The 16882-nt window shown below is 27.4% G+C and overlaps 1 protein-coding gene across 1 annotated transcript; it reads right to left on the bottom strand.

Annotated features, from left to right (window-relative positions):
- Nucleotides 1–13379: 13379 nt before the first annotated feature.
- Nucleotides 13380–14176, bottom strand: LOC111041836. Its single transcript, XM_022326277.1, has one exon. It carries the CDS (start codon nucleotides 14149–14151, stop codon nucleotides 13453–13455), a length of 699 nt encoding a protein of 232 aa, XP_022181969.1. The 5' UTR covers nucleotides 14152–14176; the 3' UTR covers nucleotides 13380–13452.
- Between the last annotated feature and the right edge of the window lie 2706 nt (nucleotides 14177–16882).

Genomic DNA, 16882 nt, shown 5'->3' with positions numbered 1-16882 from the left:
GATGCTCAACTGTTCTTGTTAATGAGATCTATATTAATGTTAATTTGATTTAAATATTTTATAAAAAAACAGATTACAGGCAAATGTTAAAAATTATTTAGTTTACCTGGCTTCAACAACCATAATAGCAAAAAAAAAACAGTATTTTTAATTTCATTAATTATTTTTTCCCTAGCATAATCAGCGCTTATTTGTATTATTTCTTCTTGGACTTTCCAACTAGTTTGATTGATTTTTACATCATAATGACTTTTAAAATTTGGAACGCATTTTGAAAACACATTGCATAGTTCTTTGAAATTACCTATAATTTATAATTTATTACTTAATGAAATCAAGTCTTATTATTTTTTATATTAATATTATATTACCTTGGTTTAAAGAATCACATTTCTCAGAGTGTCCCTGAAATGCTACTCCTCGTTTACCAAGATACAAAACCATTCTATTATTTGGGCCATATAAGCTCTATTTTCTACAATTTGATTGTAATGAGCATCTGATAATTTGGCTATAATGGAACCTGATTGCTTGCTTGTTTTATATGCAACCATCTTTGTTAAATTAGTTTTATGAACATCAGAGTTTTGATGTTTTCCTATTTTTACAATAAACTGACTAAATATTTTACTATATTTTATCATGTATTTTTTTTTTATATATTGATTAAACTGCTTAGTTAAAAAATAAAATAATAATTATAGGTAGGGGTACACATATTGGTTAAAAGAAATAATAACTTACTTTTTGCCAATTGTTACATCCAGTTTTTATCCATATGTCTTCAACATTGCTAGTATTAAACATGCGACAAACGAAACAAAATGCAGCATTACATCGAATGCTGTACTCTAACCATTCATAATTTTTAAACCATTCACTTTGGAATGACCTATACTGCTTTCCAAATTTTGTTTTTATGTAAGCCTAAGATCAAAATAAAGTTATCAGGTCCATAAGAAGGTATATATTTTTATGCCGATTAAGTTAAAATAAATAAGTAACTTAAAATACTACAAAAAGAAACTTACAGAGAGAATAGGACGACATGGTCCAGTATCCAATGTACCTAAGTCGGTTAAATCAGAATTTGATGCAATGTTTAAATTTGACTGTGACGATTCATCAAGTTCAAATTGGCTTACTTTGGTATAAATTGTTTTCAATAAAAATAAAAATTTAATCCTTAAAGAAAATATCCTTAGTCAGATAGACCACTATTGCGCTGAGCAGAGCATCTCAATTAATTTACTATATACATACCTGTAAGTGCTGCTATAATATTTGAATTCAATTAACAAGATGAACTTTGACTAGAAGATCCAGGATCATCAATATTTTCATCTTCTGTAGAGTGATTATTTTTTTTATTCATATTAAAAATATTAAACATTTTTAAACTTATAATAATTAACACACTTTACAGTTCACATTATTAATATAAGAAAATTTATACGAAATATTTTATTAAAACCATACACGTGGGTTTAGATAATGACAACTATTATGGATAGCGTATTGCGTGTACACAAAATATTTCTAATAAACAAATACCAAATGCGCAGGCCGCAGAGCGGTGGAAAAACCGAACAATAACATTAGGCTGATCGAATTAACTACAAAGTGACAATAGTACTACTATGTTTATCAATTTATCACTTCGCTGTTACCTAAAACCTTCATATCTTTAAATGACATTAAAATTACGGCTGATTGAAGAATTTATTACTTATCTATGATTGCAACGATATAAATATATAATAATTATATTCTTAATTCTACAATAATTGTATATTTCACATAGGTACCTAATATATGGTATAACTATAATCATCACAACCAATTTGTGTTTGTCCTAATAAACGTCAAATACAAAAAAAAAAAAAACATTTTATTCATGATTTTTAAATTTTTGGTGGTTTTGGTGTGGGGGTGCTAAATAAAAAGCACCCCCCTAGTTGCGCCTATAATCATAAATAATGAAACGCGTAAACCTAAATTTAAAATTAATGATAAAGTAAAAATATCTAAGTACAAACATATATTTAGCAAAGGATATACACCAAATTGGACAACGGAAATATTTACAGTTTCAAAGGTTTTACAGACGAATCCAGTAACTTATCAGCTAAAAGATGGATCAAATAATATAATCTTAGGTGGTTTTTATGAACAGGAAATTAAACTAACCGATTTTCCAGACACCTTTCTCGTTGAACGTGTGATTAAAAAAGTTGGAGATAAAATGTTTGTTAAATGGTTAGGTTTTGATTCAAACCAAAATTCATGGATAAAATCAATAGATATTTTAAAATAAGGATTTTTATGTACTATATTATGTTAAACTTTTCATAATAAATAAAACTTTATTAAATTTAATTGTTTTTTTATCGTATTACCCATTAAATAAATTTTTTAGTTTATAGTGACCGTAAGATAAAATATTTAATTCATCACCCATTACATAACGTTTATCATCGTTAGCACTTAGAACAAGCTTTCTCATAGTTTTCGAATAAACAACATGTATGTTGGATTGAATAAAATTCATGTCCTTATGTGTCTGTTTATCCTCAACAGTTAAATGGTTTATAAATGCGTTTAGTATATCCAAATAGTTATCAAATTTCATATAGTTTTTAATTACATATTTCTTTACACCTTTCGCTTTTTTTTCTTCAACGTCGTCTACAGTTTTATATGCATACAATTTCGGTCTCTGTGATATTAATTCTTTCAGAATTATTCCTTTCATTTCATCTTTGAAATAACCAGGTTGATTTTTATGTATTCCACTAAAACAATAGTGGTCTTTAGGGTAATTAGATGTACAAAAATATGGGAGTACACTATTTTTTAAATCATAGAAAAAATTTGTTGTCTGAATATCATATATTAAGGAATCAGTATCCGGATATAAAGAAGTAATTTTTGTTTGATGTATCCACTATAATTGTAAAAAAGGTAATGGATTTTAGTTCAGCTAACATCAGTTGAATGGCAAAAATAGCTATACATTCACAATTATAGATTCACATTTTGTGTAAGCAAACGAACATTTTTTTTTATAATTTATGTTCTACAATGCATAGACCTGATGAATGATTGTGTATGATAGTATGATATGCAAAAAGACCCTCTTCCGCCTCAATACGTTTGCTTTTATTTGTTGACTGTAGATTAGTGAAAAAATTCGTTACCATATTTGAAGAACTGCTTGATATGACCAATAAATGTTTCTTTTGTTTAACATGTTGTGTAATATCTGAACGACCACCATTTTCTTTTAAAAATATGATTTACATACAATACATACAACTTTTCCGATTTCATCACTATCTTTTAAGTAAGCTTTCAAACTAGGAGTAAATACGTACCTTCGCTTAGGCATTTTATAGATTACTTTTCTAAAATTGTAAAATATTAAATTAACGATTAGCAACAAGTCGACAACACCCAACGGTTGTTGAAATCAATGTAATAGCTATTCGCTATTTGCGATAGAAAGCATAGCAGCTGACTTCTGGTGGTCTTAAAATGAAACTCTGTAGCGGGCAAACTGTATGCGATTTTATATAGGTATGCACTATGCCACTATAATAATAACAATATAATAATATAATATAATGTAATATAATAATAATAATAATAATATATATATATTATATTATATTATATAATCACTATGGCACTATGCAGACATGCAGTCACAGATTTCTAAATAGTATGTCTGTGCATGCTGTATACCGTATGAATATAGCATTTTAAATTTAATTCTTTAATGGTTCTTCCTAATAGGTACATCTAAATATCTTAATAACTTAAATTCATGAATACGGATCATAATTACTCATTGAGTCCCCCCCCCCAAAAAAAAAGCTTTACGTTTAAAACATAAAACATGTTCAGTTCCAAAGTGTAGTAACGAGTAAATATATTTTTTTGAAATTTATGCATACCTACTTTTATATTATAATATATAAATGTTTTGTTAGCGGATTTTATGAAGAGGCAAGTTTTCATACTTTTCCAAAAGACCGTAATTTAAGAAAGCAATGGGAAATTAAACTGAAAATGGGTATTAGGTCCAACAACCATAGTGTTGTATGCAACAAACATTTCACTGAAAATGATTTTGCAAAAACTATGAAAGTTAATGAATGATTAAATAAGCCTAATCATTTTCATAGAAGATTTTCAGTATCTAAATATTTTTTTTAATTAAATTTTAAAATCACCATCATAGTTCGTTATATGAATCAAGTCCAACACAGACTTAAACATCAAGAGTTTATGTTGTATTTTATTATAAAACTTAAAATGTACAAAAGTATTTTAATAAAATATATTTTGTTTTTATTTTGTTATTTTGTTGCTATTATTTAATGATAAAAAATTAAATTATGGGTATACCATATTTTTTTATTAAATTGTTTTAATACAAATATATAATAATATACTTTTAAAGTTCTATAGTGGTACTACTACAGTGCCCGCCCGTTAGAGCTTATCAGTGATAACGACTGCTGCGCTACCTATGGTTCGTTTCTTTCGCGAATAATAACGATAACCGTATTCACAAAACGTCTTTCAGTGATATAAATAGATTTTCGTGGTTTTAAGGCAGAATAAACAAAAGAGAATCGAAAGCATAGTCCGATAATGGTCAATCCAATAACTCCGATAAGTAACTCGTAGACATACTGCCCATACTGATAAATCCAGGCAATCACAAGATTACAATTATAATCATTTTTTATTACTTTTGTAAGTTTCGTTTTCAAATTAATTTTGTTTGATCAAAAAGACAGGACAAAAAGCGACCCAAAAAAAGTTTGTCAGGGCAACAGAATACAATGTTGAAATAAAGGACAATTATGTAAAAACCAGAAAGCATGATCAAACTACGGCGTAACTTACCTACATGTTAAATCTGAATAGCTCATTTAGTTAAACAATTTCAATTATTTTCACATTAAAATATCACATGCCACATTTATATTACTATTATAAAAAACATAATAATAATCATCAATAGATTAGCGACACAAATAACATGGAATATGAATATTGACTGAACACAGCTACCATTATATTTATTTACAATACATTATTCACAGGCAACATTGAACATATAACTGTATTTTGAAACTAACCATTAATTAAAATACCTTCTGCAGTCAAATTTAGGCAGGATTCTGTTGTATCCAAAGAAATGCCCACGCTGTTATTAATATTTATATTATCAACAGTGTCATAAACTATAGTTAAAAATAGACAAATTAAATATTAAAACTTCGTAGTATATTATGACAACATACACAAAATAATTTTATGAAACTGAACTTACTCATAACATCTGCTGATTTTTATTTTTAAAAATCTACAAATTATGTAGGCATTATCAATAACTACGATATCAAAAAAATTTATTGTATTTAACAGGTCAGTAACAGAAAAAAATGATATACTTTGTGTATAATAACATTATTATAATTAAAGTCCAGTTTTGTAAAAATACTTTTAAAATTGTATTCAAATACAGATAAAAATGCATCCATTCAAAACGTTATATTATGTAATATATAGGTACCTAAATGGTGTAATTCGTTTCAATAAAAAAGGTTTTTCATTTTAGTAATAGCCAATAGGTTAGGTTGAATGTAGATGTATAACTATAATATTATATTAAATGAAGAAAATTGGGTGAGAAAAAAGATTATAAATATGTATATTATGTTATATCATATTAAGTAAATACTATTTAATAATGTATTTTAAATACCAGATCTGTTTCATCTAAATATTTAAAGACCCCCCAGGTCAAAAACGGAAATCGCTCCTATGGTTAGAAGTTATAACTACAGTCTACACTACTTATAACTTAGTACTTTTGACATACATTGATACATTGGTTTAAAGATAGTATATATATTTATTAATAATTGATAATAATTGTACTAAAATTTCTCATAATTTATAATTTCTATTTATCCCTTTCAATACAATCTCAATAATAATACTTGTACTTAGAACTTACTAAAAAAATGAGTACAAGTGAGAGAACAAAGAGAAGGAAAATTAGGGAAGAAATAAATATACTTCACAATGTGTATTCTCATTTAGCTTCCAGGCATAATATAGGTATAAATAATAAAGTTAGTACTATGAGAGGTACTATAGATCAAATTGAACAGCAGTTAGTGACAAATTGTATACCTTGCAACCGTGCAGTTGAAATTGGTGAGCCTAGTGTTTTATTTTCACCGTTATCATATGATCATTCAAATGTGGTGAATCACCCAAATCCCAGTCTAAATCAATCAACTTCCTTAATTTCTTCTATAATTCCAAGACCGGTGACTCCATCTCATTCTTCTGATAATACTTCAGATTATTCTATTCAACATTTTTTAGCAATGTGGGCAGTTCAGTATAATATACCTCACAATGCTGTTAATGGTTTACTAAAAGGTCTAAAGAAACATGATTGTTTTAACAGTCTTGTAAAAAATACTTTTGAAAAAGTATTAAAATACTAATACTAGTATTCGCATAAAAAAGTATTAAAAATACTTTAAAAATACTTACATAAAAATGTATTTTACGAATACTGATAAAGTATTTGAATACAAATACAAGTATTTTTTTTTTAATTTTACACCTTATAGTAGCTGTTTCCAAACATGTTTATTAATAAACATGAAATAACTTTAAACTTACAAATTAGTCCATAAATGTAGTACATACTGGTCATATTAGGTATTTATCAATATGTAATATAGTATCATAATATATTTATACCTAATATATACTTATAATTTATCAATATAATAATATATAATTTAGCATCATTATACATTTATAATTAATATAATTTAACATTCATATAAATCAAATATTATACATTTATACAAATATGAATATAAATTAAATTTCTATTCAGAAAAAAAAACTAACTGTAATAATGTAATAATCTTTATATTTTTATTAAAATTTGTTTCACAATATTCAATAAAAATTTTATTTGAAAAAAAAAAATTAAAATCTGTTATAATTTATAATTTAGATAATTTTAGAATTACTTTTCAGTAACATGGTTTTTTCAAAATTAGAATCGCTCATCTTCCCTCTTTTTTTTGTTAAAATACAGGCCCCTATACTAAACACCCTTTCAATAGGTGCACTTGAGGGGAGGGGAGTATTATATTTTACAAAAACCTTTTTTAAAATTGGAGTATAATTTAATACGTTGATTTTTTTAGTTGGACTCTTGTTGAGAAAGTCAGCAATTTCATTTTCAACTAATACATTCCGACTTTTTTGTTGAGGCCCACGAAAAAAATGAATCATTAGTATCTTCCTCTTGACTGCTATCATCACTACTACTAGATTTCTGTTTGTTCAATTCTCCAGTATCTTGAACCACTTTGTCAGAATACATTTCATGCATTGCATCTTTTAATAAAGAGATGGCAACATTTTTCCTAATTTCATTTTTAATCCATGCGCACTTGAAAGAAGGATGGCTTACAGCTGCAATGATAAGGAAATTTTTTTCTGCTAGAGCTCCAAATCTTTTTTTCACCCCATCATATAAAGCAGTTACCAATGGTTGACAATACACAATTTGTTTTCTGCTCATAGCTTCAAGTTTACTTGACAATTCATTTATTGTAGGCAGCAAAAAGCCAAAATACATATTGTTTTCACCCTAAATAAAATTAGTATTAAATTAAACTTTTAAACACAATGAATGTTAACAAGTGTGAAGTGACCACTTGAATAAAAATATAACTACCAATAAAGTGTACTTATATATCCATCTTTGTAATATTCATAAGTAATACAAGAATTAACTGTGTGAATTATTATTATAATTATAATTTAAATATTACCTGGAGAATGTCAAGTGAAATTGCAACTGGTTCCATAACTAAGCAATATTCTTCCATAAAGTCAACATCATTGTTATTAATCCTGGCAATTTTAAGTTCATCACAAATTAAATTAAATTTAGTAGGACTTGATTTTCGGTGTAATAGTAGAAATCTTATGGCATCAAAATGAGAGTTCCACCTTGTAGTATTAGGGATCTTTAAGTATACTCCAATGTTATCATTTATTATATCAGCAAATTGAGTGGATCTACTTTGCTTATTAAAAAGTGCTTGCAATTTTCCAAATGTAGCTCTACTTTGCTTTTTAAACAAATTATTTTGAAGAGCAGCTTCAGCATCCTGCAAAATTGAACATAACAATTGTAAGTATATGTATAGTCAGAAGCGGCATACTGGAATATTTAGAGGGGGAGGGGTTCCATGGGCTATGTATAATTGAAAAAAATGGTCTTAATTCATTTTTACTTATTACTTACTTGGGGTGCTAACTGCTCGATACAAAATTGTATGTGGGACTTAGTGGCTTAGTACCCCAAATTTGAGCTATGGAGGTGGGGGAACCGGAGTCGCCTAACTGAACGTTATCGAGCAAATTATCTAGACCATCCCCAATGATAGTTAATAAATATTTCATAACACTACCTTAGTCGCAATCAAACTTAAAGTGTGGGCTGCGATGATGTTTTGGCAAACTATACTGAATATCAGCATTGTCTTCTAAAATATCAAAAACAGAAATCACAGATATGTTTTCATTCAATTCATCATCATCCACTCGTAAGTCATCTTCGTCATTTGTTATTTTTCATTTCAAATTCATCATCAGCATCACCATCAATAATATTATTAACAAACGTATCCAAATTTAAAATATTTTGATTATCATTTTTACTGTAGACTCTGAAAAATACAATTATTATTAAACTATTAACTGTTTGCTTAACATTACCTATCTATAGTAACATAAGGTTTTTGACTTTAAAGCAGGAATTATGCCTGATAGGTAATTTGACTTATAAGGCATAATTTATGGTATTGTAAGTTGTAATTTTAAATATATTCTGGTACATTTAATTGATTATTAGAGAATACAATGTTGATAACAAATTAGAAAAATGCAATTAAATAAAATAACTAACTTGAAACTTTTAACAAAATTGGAACCATTGTCTGTGGTTGAATATGTAATTTTATGACCAATATCAAATTCTGAATAAACTAACTCCATGGATTTCGCTAAAACATCATATGTATGCTTTCCTTTTAAGCGCTTTATTGCAAGTAGACATGAAATTCTTGTTAAATCATTTTTGTTCAACCAATGCCCAGTTATACCTATATATGATCTGAAACATTTTTTTACATTTGTATATTCCTGTAACATCTATAATTTTAAATGAAATATTTTTAATACATAGTAGTATAGGTCCCTAGGGATCTATAATATCTATTTTTTTTTTTTTTAATAACTAACTTTTTAAAAATTGACCAACAATCAGCTGTAGTTGAAATGTGATTGACCAAACTTAATTCTTTTTTTAAATTTGTCAACATGGTAATTACATTCAAATCAATCCTTTTCATTAACGTTGGACGGCTCAATATTTTTAATTTAGGAAATCCTGTTTGTAAAATAGATTTAAATTCTGGAGCTTCTACTAAGGAGAATTGCAAACATCGGTTAATGATCAAATTTTGAATCATGACATCCAACTCGTCTGAAAAATATACATAAATTACATTTTACTACCTAGCTAAAATAAAAATCATTGTGTCAATGAACATTTTCTTGACACTCAATTTAATTATAAATTATAATATTTACACACCTTGAGCTGTATTGTTTTTGGATTCTACATTACACTTTTTTTTACGCATGGTTAAACTTTCTTGTAATGTTAACTGAACATTTGAATTTGAACGTTTTGATTTGTTTGTACCATTATTTATTGGAATTTGAGTTGTAGAAGAACTTGCATCAGATTGATCATTACTGAATACTATCTCATCACGATCATCAAGCTTAAGTGAAATATGTTTGTGTTGTGTCTAGAAAAATAATTAAGTAATATAATAAGTAGTTAGGTACCTATCAAAATACATTTCTAAAGTTTTGGTTTTTTTTTCATTTAAAACATGTTGGAAAGGTATTAGAGTTTGATTTAAATTAAATATATTTTATAATTCTTTACAAGTAAGTAATTCTACCTATAGGTAATTGACTACAGATCACATAATATGCACAATTGTCAATTATATTAAATATTAATTGTATTAGTAAAAGACAAAAGTGTATAACAGTATAATTTTAGGTACTAATTACATCTTATTTACAAGGCTGATCAAGTTAGGATAATTTTGAATAATTAACTAAAAATGATTAGAGAAATCAATTTTGTTATAAAATTTAGGTACTTACATAGTTACTTATTTAAGATTTTTTGAATACCTATAGTTCAATTTGAGAGATTAACAATAACTCTCTTGATATATGTATGTCGGATTTTTCCCACCTATGATTGATTATAATTGTATTTGTTATTCGTTTATTTTCGTTGTTTCTAGAGAGTACCATAAATTTAGTCTTCTCTTGATTTACGCATAGCCCCATCTTTTTACTAGCTTCCAACAATTCAGATGTAGTTTGTGTGATTTCTTGTCTGGTGTTGCCTAATATGACTAAATCATCTGCATACGCTAATATCGATTCATTCCCTAATATCTCCACCCTTTGTCTATGTGTTAATTCTCTTATGACCTTCTCTAAACCTATATTGAATAGGTTTAATTATTAGGTATATTTTATTTTATCTTATATTATGTAGGCATGTAGCCAGTAAATAAGTACAACTGTATATAATTTGTATAATTATTTTTTAATTTTAGTAATAAAAAGTGGGTACCTAACTGTTATGATTATCATAAAAATAACAGTACATATTATAAGCCCAAATAGCGAACCAAAATACGAGAAGTTATGTTAAATTTATGTAGGTACTAGGTAGGTACCTATATAATAAAATGTAGGTATGTTAACTGTTAAGTATTGGAAGATAGTACTTACTGTCAAATGTTTTTTCAAATTTGAAGGTGATCTCGTATCTGCAGTTAGAGATTTTGATCGAATGCAATGTAAACATTTTACTTCGTACTTTAAATGATTTAATTGGTCATCGATAATTTTAATTATTTTGAAATGCTCGTTGTAGACATTCCACGGCAATCTGTCTTTGTCCACCTCCATGTTAAAAAAAAAACGCACTACGGCCGCGATGCACAACACTTACAGATAATAATTATAAAATAATAAAGTGCGTCGTGTGTGGTGTGTCTTGTGAACACAAAATAAGGTCGTAGAAATTAAATTGTAACAGTAACTATAAGCCTGTTAGACAGTTTATGATAAACAAAAATAATATTTTAGCCTTCACTGTTGATATGGCCATACAATATTATACCTAGTTCGGAGTCCCTACCTATATTCCATTGGATTTCAGAAAAACCATAAATGTAGATAGTATAATACTAAAATATTATAATAGTCGTACATTTTTAATAAATAATAATATGGGAAACCCATCACATATGATATTAGCACCGATAATATAAATTATTAAATTATATTAGTGACAGCTTGGATAAGCAACATTAGCCATTAGGTTATAAATCTGATATGTCATAACAAGTATATTAATAGATTTATTCTATTCTGTATTCAATAATAAACAATAATCAAATGGGTATAAACGATAATAATTTGATACACAATAATACATTGAGTTTACATAACTGCAATATCTTATTAGTTACCTACTAATAGATAGGTAATTATATTGGCATTTGGCAATATCGTTTCAACGAAAACAAAATTATACATTATTGTAATCAAATTTAATATTTGTAAAAAATTCAAAAATAATTATTTATATCAAGTTTATAGTATTTAAATACAAGTATTTACATTTTGTTAAAAATACTTTTAAAAGTATTCAGAATACTTAAAAAATACTTTTAAAAAAATTGTATTTAAAATACCAAAAAATACTTCAAAAAGTATTTTAATACAAGTATTCAAATACTTGTATTCGAATACTTTACAAGACTGTGTTTTAATAATCTACCTTCTGACTGTAGGACTATATTAAAAACACCTACTGCTTCAAAAAATATTCGTAAAGTTGAGCCTGGTCTCTATCATCATTTTGGATTAGCTAATGGTATTAAATTGAATTTGCCCACAAACGTTTCTGAAGTAAAAATTGCAATAGGTATAGATGGATTACCAATTTCCAAAAGTAGTAGTAATCAGTTTTGGCCGATTTTAGCCTACATTGAAGTTGAGTCTCCATTACCAAAACAAGTATTTTTAGTAGGACTTTATTATGGTCTGGAAAAACCACGTTGTAGCAATGATTTTCTGTTAGATTTTGTCGTAGAAGCTAATGAACTTACATCCAATGGTATTATGATAAATTCTGTTAAAATTAATGTCATAATTAATGTTTTTTGTTGTGATTCCCCTGCTAAAAGTTTTATCTTGAAAGTAAAAGGGCATAGTGGATTTTCTTCTTGTACTCGTTGCAAGATTGAAGGCGAATACATAGATCGTAGAGTATGTTTCCCATATACAAGAGTGAAATCTTCTAGTAGAGATCATATATCCTATATTAACATTCTGGATGAAGATTTTCACGTGCATAACACAATTTCAAATTTAGCAGAGTTGCCCAATTTTGATGCTGTTTATTCATTTAGCCTTGATTATTTACACCTTGTAAATATTGGTGTAATGAAGAAATTGTTAATGCTTTGGGTAAATAAGGGTCCATTGAGTATACGTATTAGGGCAAGAAAAATCAATGAATTATCAGAATTAATTTTGAAACATAATTCTTACATCACTTCTGTAATTGTTAGGAAGGGTAGAAGTATACAAGAACTTTCAAGGTGGAAGGCCACAGAGCATCGGTTTTTTTTGTTATATACCCGACCAATTGTTTTAAAAAATATCATTAGTGAAGCATGTTATACAAATTTTATGACACTTAATATTGCCATGCTTATTCTTCGGAGCCCAAATTATAGTTTTCTTGTTGATTTTGCAAAGGAGTTACTAGATTTCTTTGTTAAGAGTTTTCAAAACATTTATGGCCAAGAATTTGTTTCACATAACGTTCATGGAATACTTCACATCTGTGATGATTATTTGAGGTATGGTCCCTTGGATACGGTCTAGGACGTTTTGGTGCTGCCGTTTTGGCGCTAACCCGGTTTTGCGCTAGCCGTTTTGGCGCCAACTAACCTAATAGAATTTATATCAAAAATATATAGTAAAAATAAATAGTTTTAAAATATTATTACAAGATAATATAGTCAAAATATAAATAAATAGTCAAAGTATAAATATAAATATATAGTAAAAATAAATAGTTTCAAAACATTATTACAAGGTAAATAGTCAAAGTATAAATATAAATATATAGTAAAAATAAATAGTTTTAAAACATTATTACAAGGTAATATAGTCAAAATATTATTACATTAAAAATAGTTACCCTAATGAAACATTGTTTGCAATGCCTCTTAAAAATAATAAAATTCTGTTTTTATCATAATTAGACACTAATTTTAAAATTCTTTTATCATTATCAATGTATTTCTTCTTTTTTTTTGGTGGACTTCCACCAGTAACTAATTGTTCATAAAATACGTCTCTACCTGTTTGGATTTTTTTAAGGCAATTTATAAATGACCATATTGTTGGATGAGTAACCCCCATTTGAATATTTAAACGCCTATTAGCAGCTTCAGCGTGATTATTTGTGCGGTTTTGGTTTGTTAACACCCTTTGATATAAATTCCATATTTCTGGAGGAAATTGTGGTGATCGACGACCCACTTTTCTTCTATTTTTTCTTCCTATATAATATTCTTCGAACCATTCAAGTAACGGAACAATGTTGTCAGGTAAATCATCAGCAAGCAAATCTGTTGCCACGTCCAGATCTTCAATTGGTACAAATGCTAATGAAATTATCATTTTTACCATCACAGAAAAATTAGCATCATTGTTATAATTCGATATCATTCCTATGTCTCCCATTTTTTTCCGAAAATTTTTGGTTAAATGATAATAACATCCATGTACGTTTACTTGAGGAAACGCTTCTTTAGTTGCACTAATAGCAGCAATTTCAAAATCAATAGAAATTGAATCTGGTAATAATCTTGGATTTAGATCGATCAACATCGTAAATAATTTGCGATAAGTTTCACCTTTTTTATTTGGTAATAGTGCGTATATTATTGGATGAATACCACCTACGTCTTCTGCCAAAATAATGTATACTTGCTAAAATAATGAAGGACTAACACTAAATGTTCCATCAACAAACCATGTCTTAGAACGTTCCAAAATATTTAATCCCGTTTGTCTTCCAAATATTAAAATTCTATTAATTTCTTTACCACTATCAGCTAATAAAAATTGTTCATGGATACCTTCTTCTGGCGAATAAGTTTGATACATTTCAGGTATTTCTAATGAAATCAGATCCAAAGGTGCTGGTGGAGCAAACTAAGCAACTCTCCTTTTTCTTCTGATTTGCTTTTTTAATGCATCGTTAATTGGAAGAACACCCTAGTATAAAAATGTAAAAATATAAAAATATTTTGAATAAGAAAAAAGTGAATATTTGACGAAATAACGAGTATTTTATGATTAAATAATCAACCTGTATAGTAATATTGTATAATTTTTTTTTTAGTACCTTTGCCGCTTGTGATAGACTTGATGTACATTCATTGATAACGCATGATGTTTGTTCCATTGTGGACAATGTCCGTTTTTTAATATTGGTAATAGCAATTTGTGTTTCAACTTTAGCAGCATCAGAACCATGCGTGTGTAAATTTTCAGATTTTTTTAAAATCGTTAAGTTGTCAATACTTGTATGAATTCTTGCCAAACAATCATTCTTTTGACGACATCTCCAAAACTTTTTTTGTTTGTCGGCACTAAATTTATCAAAAATATACATGTAACCGTCATTTACAAGCATTTCTCGATCACGTTTCGATTGAATTTTCTCCATTTTTAAATTATAACTGTGTATAAACTTTGAACACTTCACTAAACCGCGTGCTTGTATACTGTATTAGACAAAAATGACACCGAACTATCAGGTGAACACCAAATTTTATTTTATTCTTATATTTTTTTTATCATCATATATAGATAACTCGCGACCTTTCTTTTCTAATCGAAGTTGTAGATTCTATGCAATATATGATCTAATGGTATTGCGTGTGAACAGCGCATGATTTGCTTTTATCGTTTTACTTTATTACAGTCACAATAGATAACGTGCGATCTTTATTGTCGATTGACATTTTTTCGTCTTGGATTATACACCAATCATTTATATTTATAAATTTTTAAGTACATTTTTATAGCTAACTATTTACTATATTTTCATTTCAAATAAATTGTAATATTTAACAAAATTGTAATTTTAAATATTATATAGAAATATTAGCTGGCGCCAAAACGGCAGCACCCAAACGGCGGCGCCAAAACGTCCGTGTCCGCTTGAATAACTGTTCCACTTATGTTTTTGAAAACTTCATGAAAGAGCTAAAGTCATTTTTGAGAAAACATGACAAACCTTTACAGCAGGTTTTTAATAGGTATAATGAAAAGTATTATATAAATTTAAACAATAGTAATAAAGATACATTTAAACAATTGCTAGAAGAAAAACCGGTACTAAAAAATCAACATACCAATGGCCCATTACCAGACAATTTAAATGGTCTTGAATATTATACTCTTTTATACAAAACTATTAAAATTAAAATTCAAGAAGAAAAAAATAGTTATATTTTAACCAAAAATAAAGATATTGTTAGATGCTTAAATTTGTGTTTAAGAGATGATGGTATTATAGTAATAATTGGCCAACAATTTAAAATAAAATCAGCATTATATGAAAGCCCTATTAACTCAACAATATTAGATACATTTGTTGTACAAAAACTATCTAAAAAAATTAAATGCTGGACTGTAGGTGACATAAAAAAAAAATGATGATATTTGTTCATGATGGCAAGTACATAGCCATGCCAGTAATACATACTGACATCATTTAAAACTAATTTTTTCATTTAAATTTAAGGGATTTGCAACACCAATATTTATTTTCTATGTCTATCTTGCGCATAATATATAAGATTTGGTTTAGTTGAGGTCAAATAGGTACCTATATATTATACCATATTCTACATTTTATAAACAATGTGTTCTGTGCATTGACTGGATAGTTTCTTAATATTTTAATCTTTTATGGAGATAATCTCGTTTTAATTTAACTTTATTTCTATTGTTTTTAACTTAATATCTTCTTCAAAAATTAAAATATATTAAACAATAATAATAAGAATAACTATCTAATAAATCAGTAAATTTTCCTCAAATTAAACCAGATACTCACAATCATGGAAGTAGGTATGTAATAATACATTTGTTGCTTTATTATGTGCGGGACAGACCGAAAACAAATGTTTGGAGCCCTTTAAATCAGATACACATTTGAAATAGTGTAATACACTAATACCTATTAAAGCATTATTAAATTGTAAACAATTTTTTTTTCTTCTGATCTTAAATACCTACGACTCTGCAGCATAGGCCATTAGTTTGTAAAAATCAGTTAATAAATATCAATAAATAATTTAACTCTTGATTATTTAGATAATGTTTGGGTGGAATATTGTAAACTTTACTGAAGACAATACGGTGTCAGTTGTACCTGACACATGGTTAAAAAAAATACTTGTGCCTGGCCAAAAAATCAGAAAAACTCTCAAAAGATAATCGAAAGTCGAGTAAAGCCAAACCAGAATGATTTTTATTTTTACAACGTACGAAAAATCTCTGCAAAAACATATAGTTAGTAAAAGACGATAGTACATTGCTTATT

The sequence above is a fragment of the Myzus persicae genome, unplaced genomic scaffold (assembly GCF_001856785.1).
Source record: "Myzus persicae strain clone G006 unplaced genomic scaffold, MPER_G0061.0, whole genome shotgun sequence".
NCBI classification, from domain to species: domain Eukaryota; kingdom Metazoa; phylum Arthropoda; class Insecta; order Hemiptera; family Aphididae; genus Myzus; species Myzus persicae.
The sequence above is the reverse complement of the archived record's forward strand: the minus strand, read 5'-3'. Positions and strand labels throughout refer to the sequence as shown.

Bases quoted from the DNA above. Each gene is read 5' to 3' on its own strand.
- LOC111041836 (XM_022326277.1), bottom strand. From the start codon at position 14,151: ATGTTGATCGATCTAAATCCAAGATTATTACCAGATTCAATTTCTATT.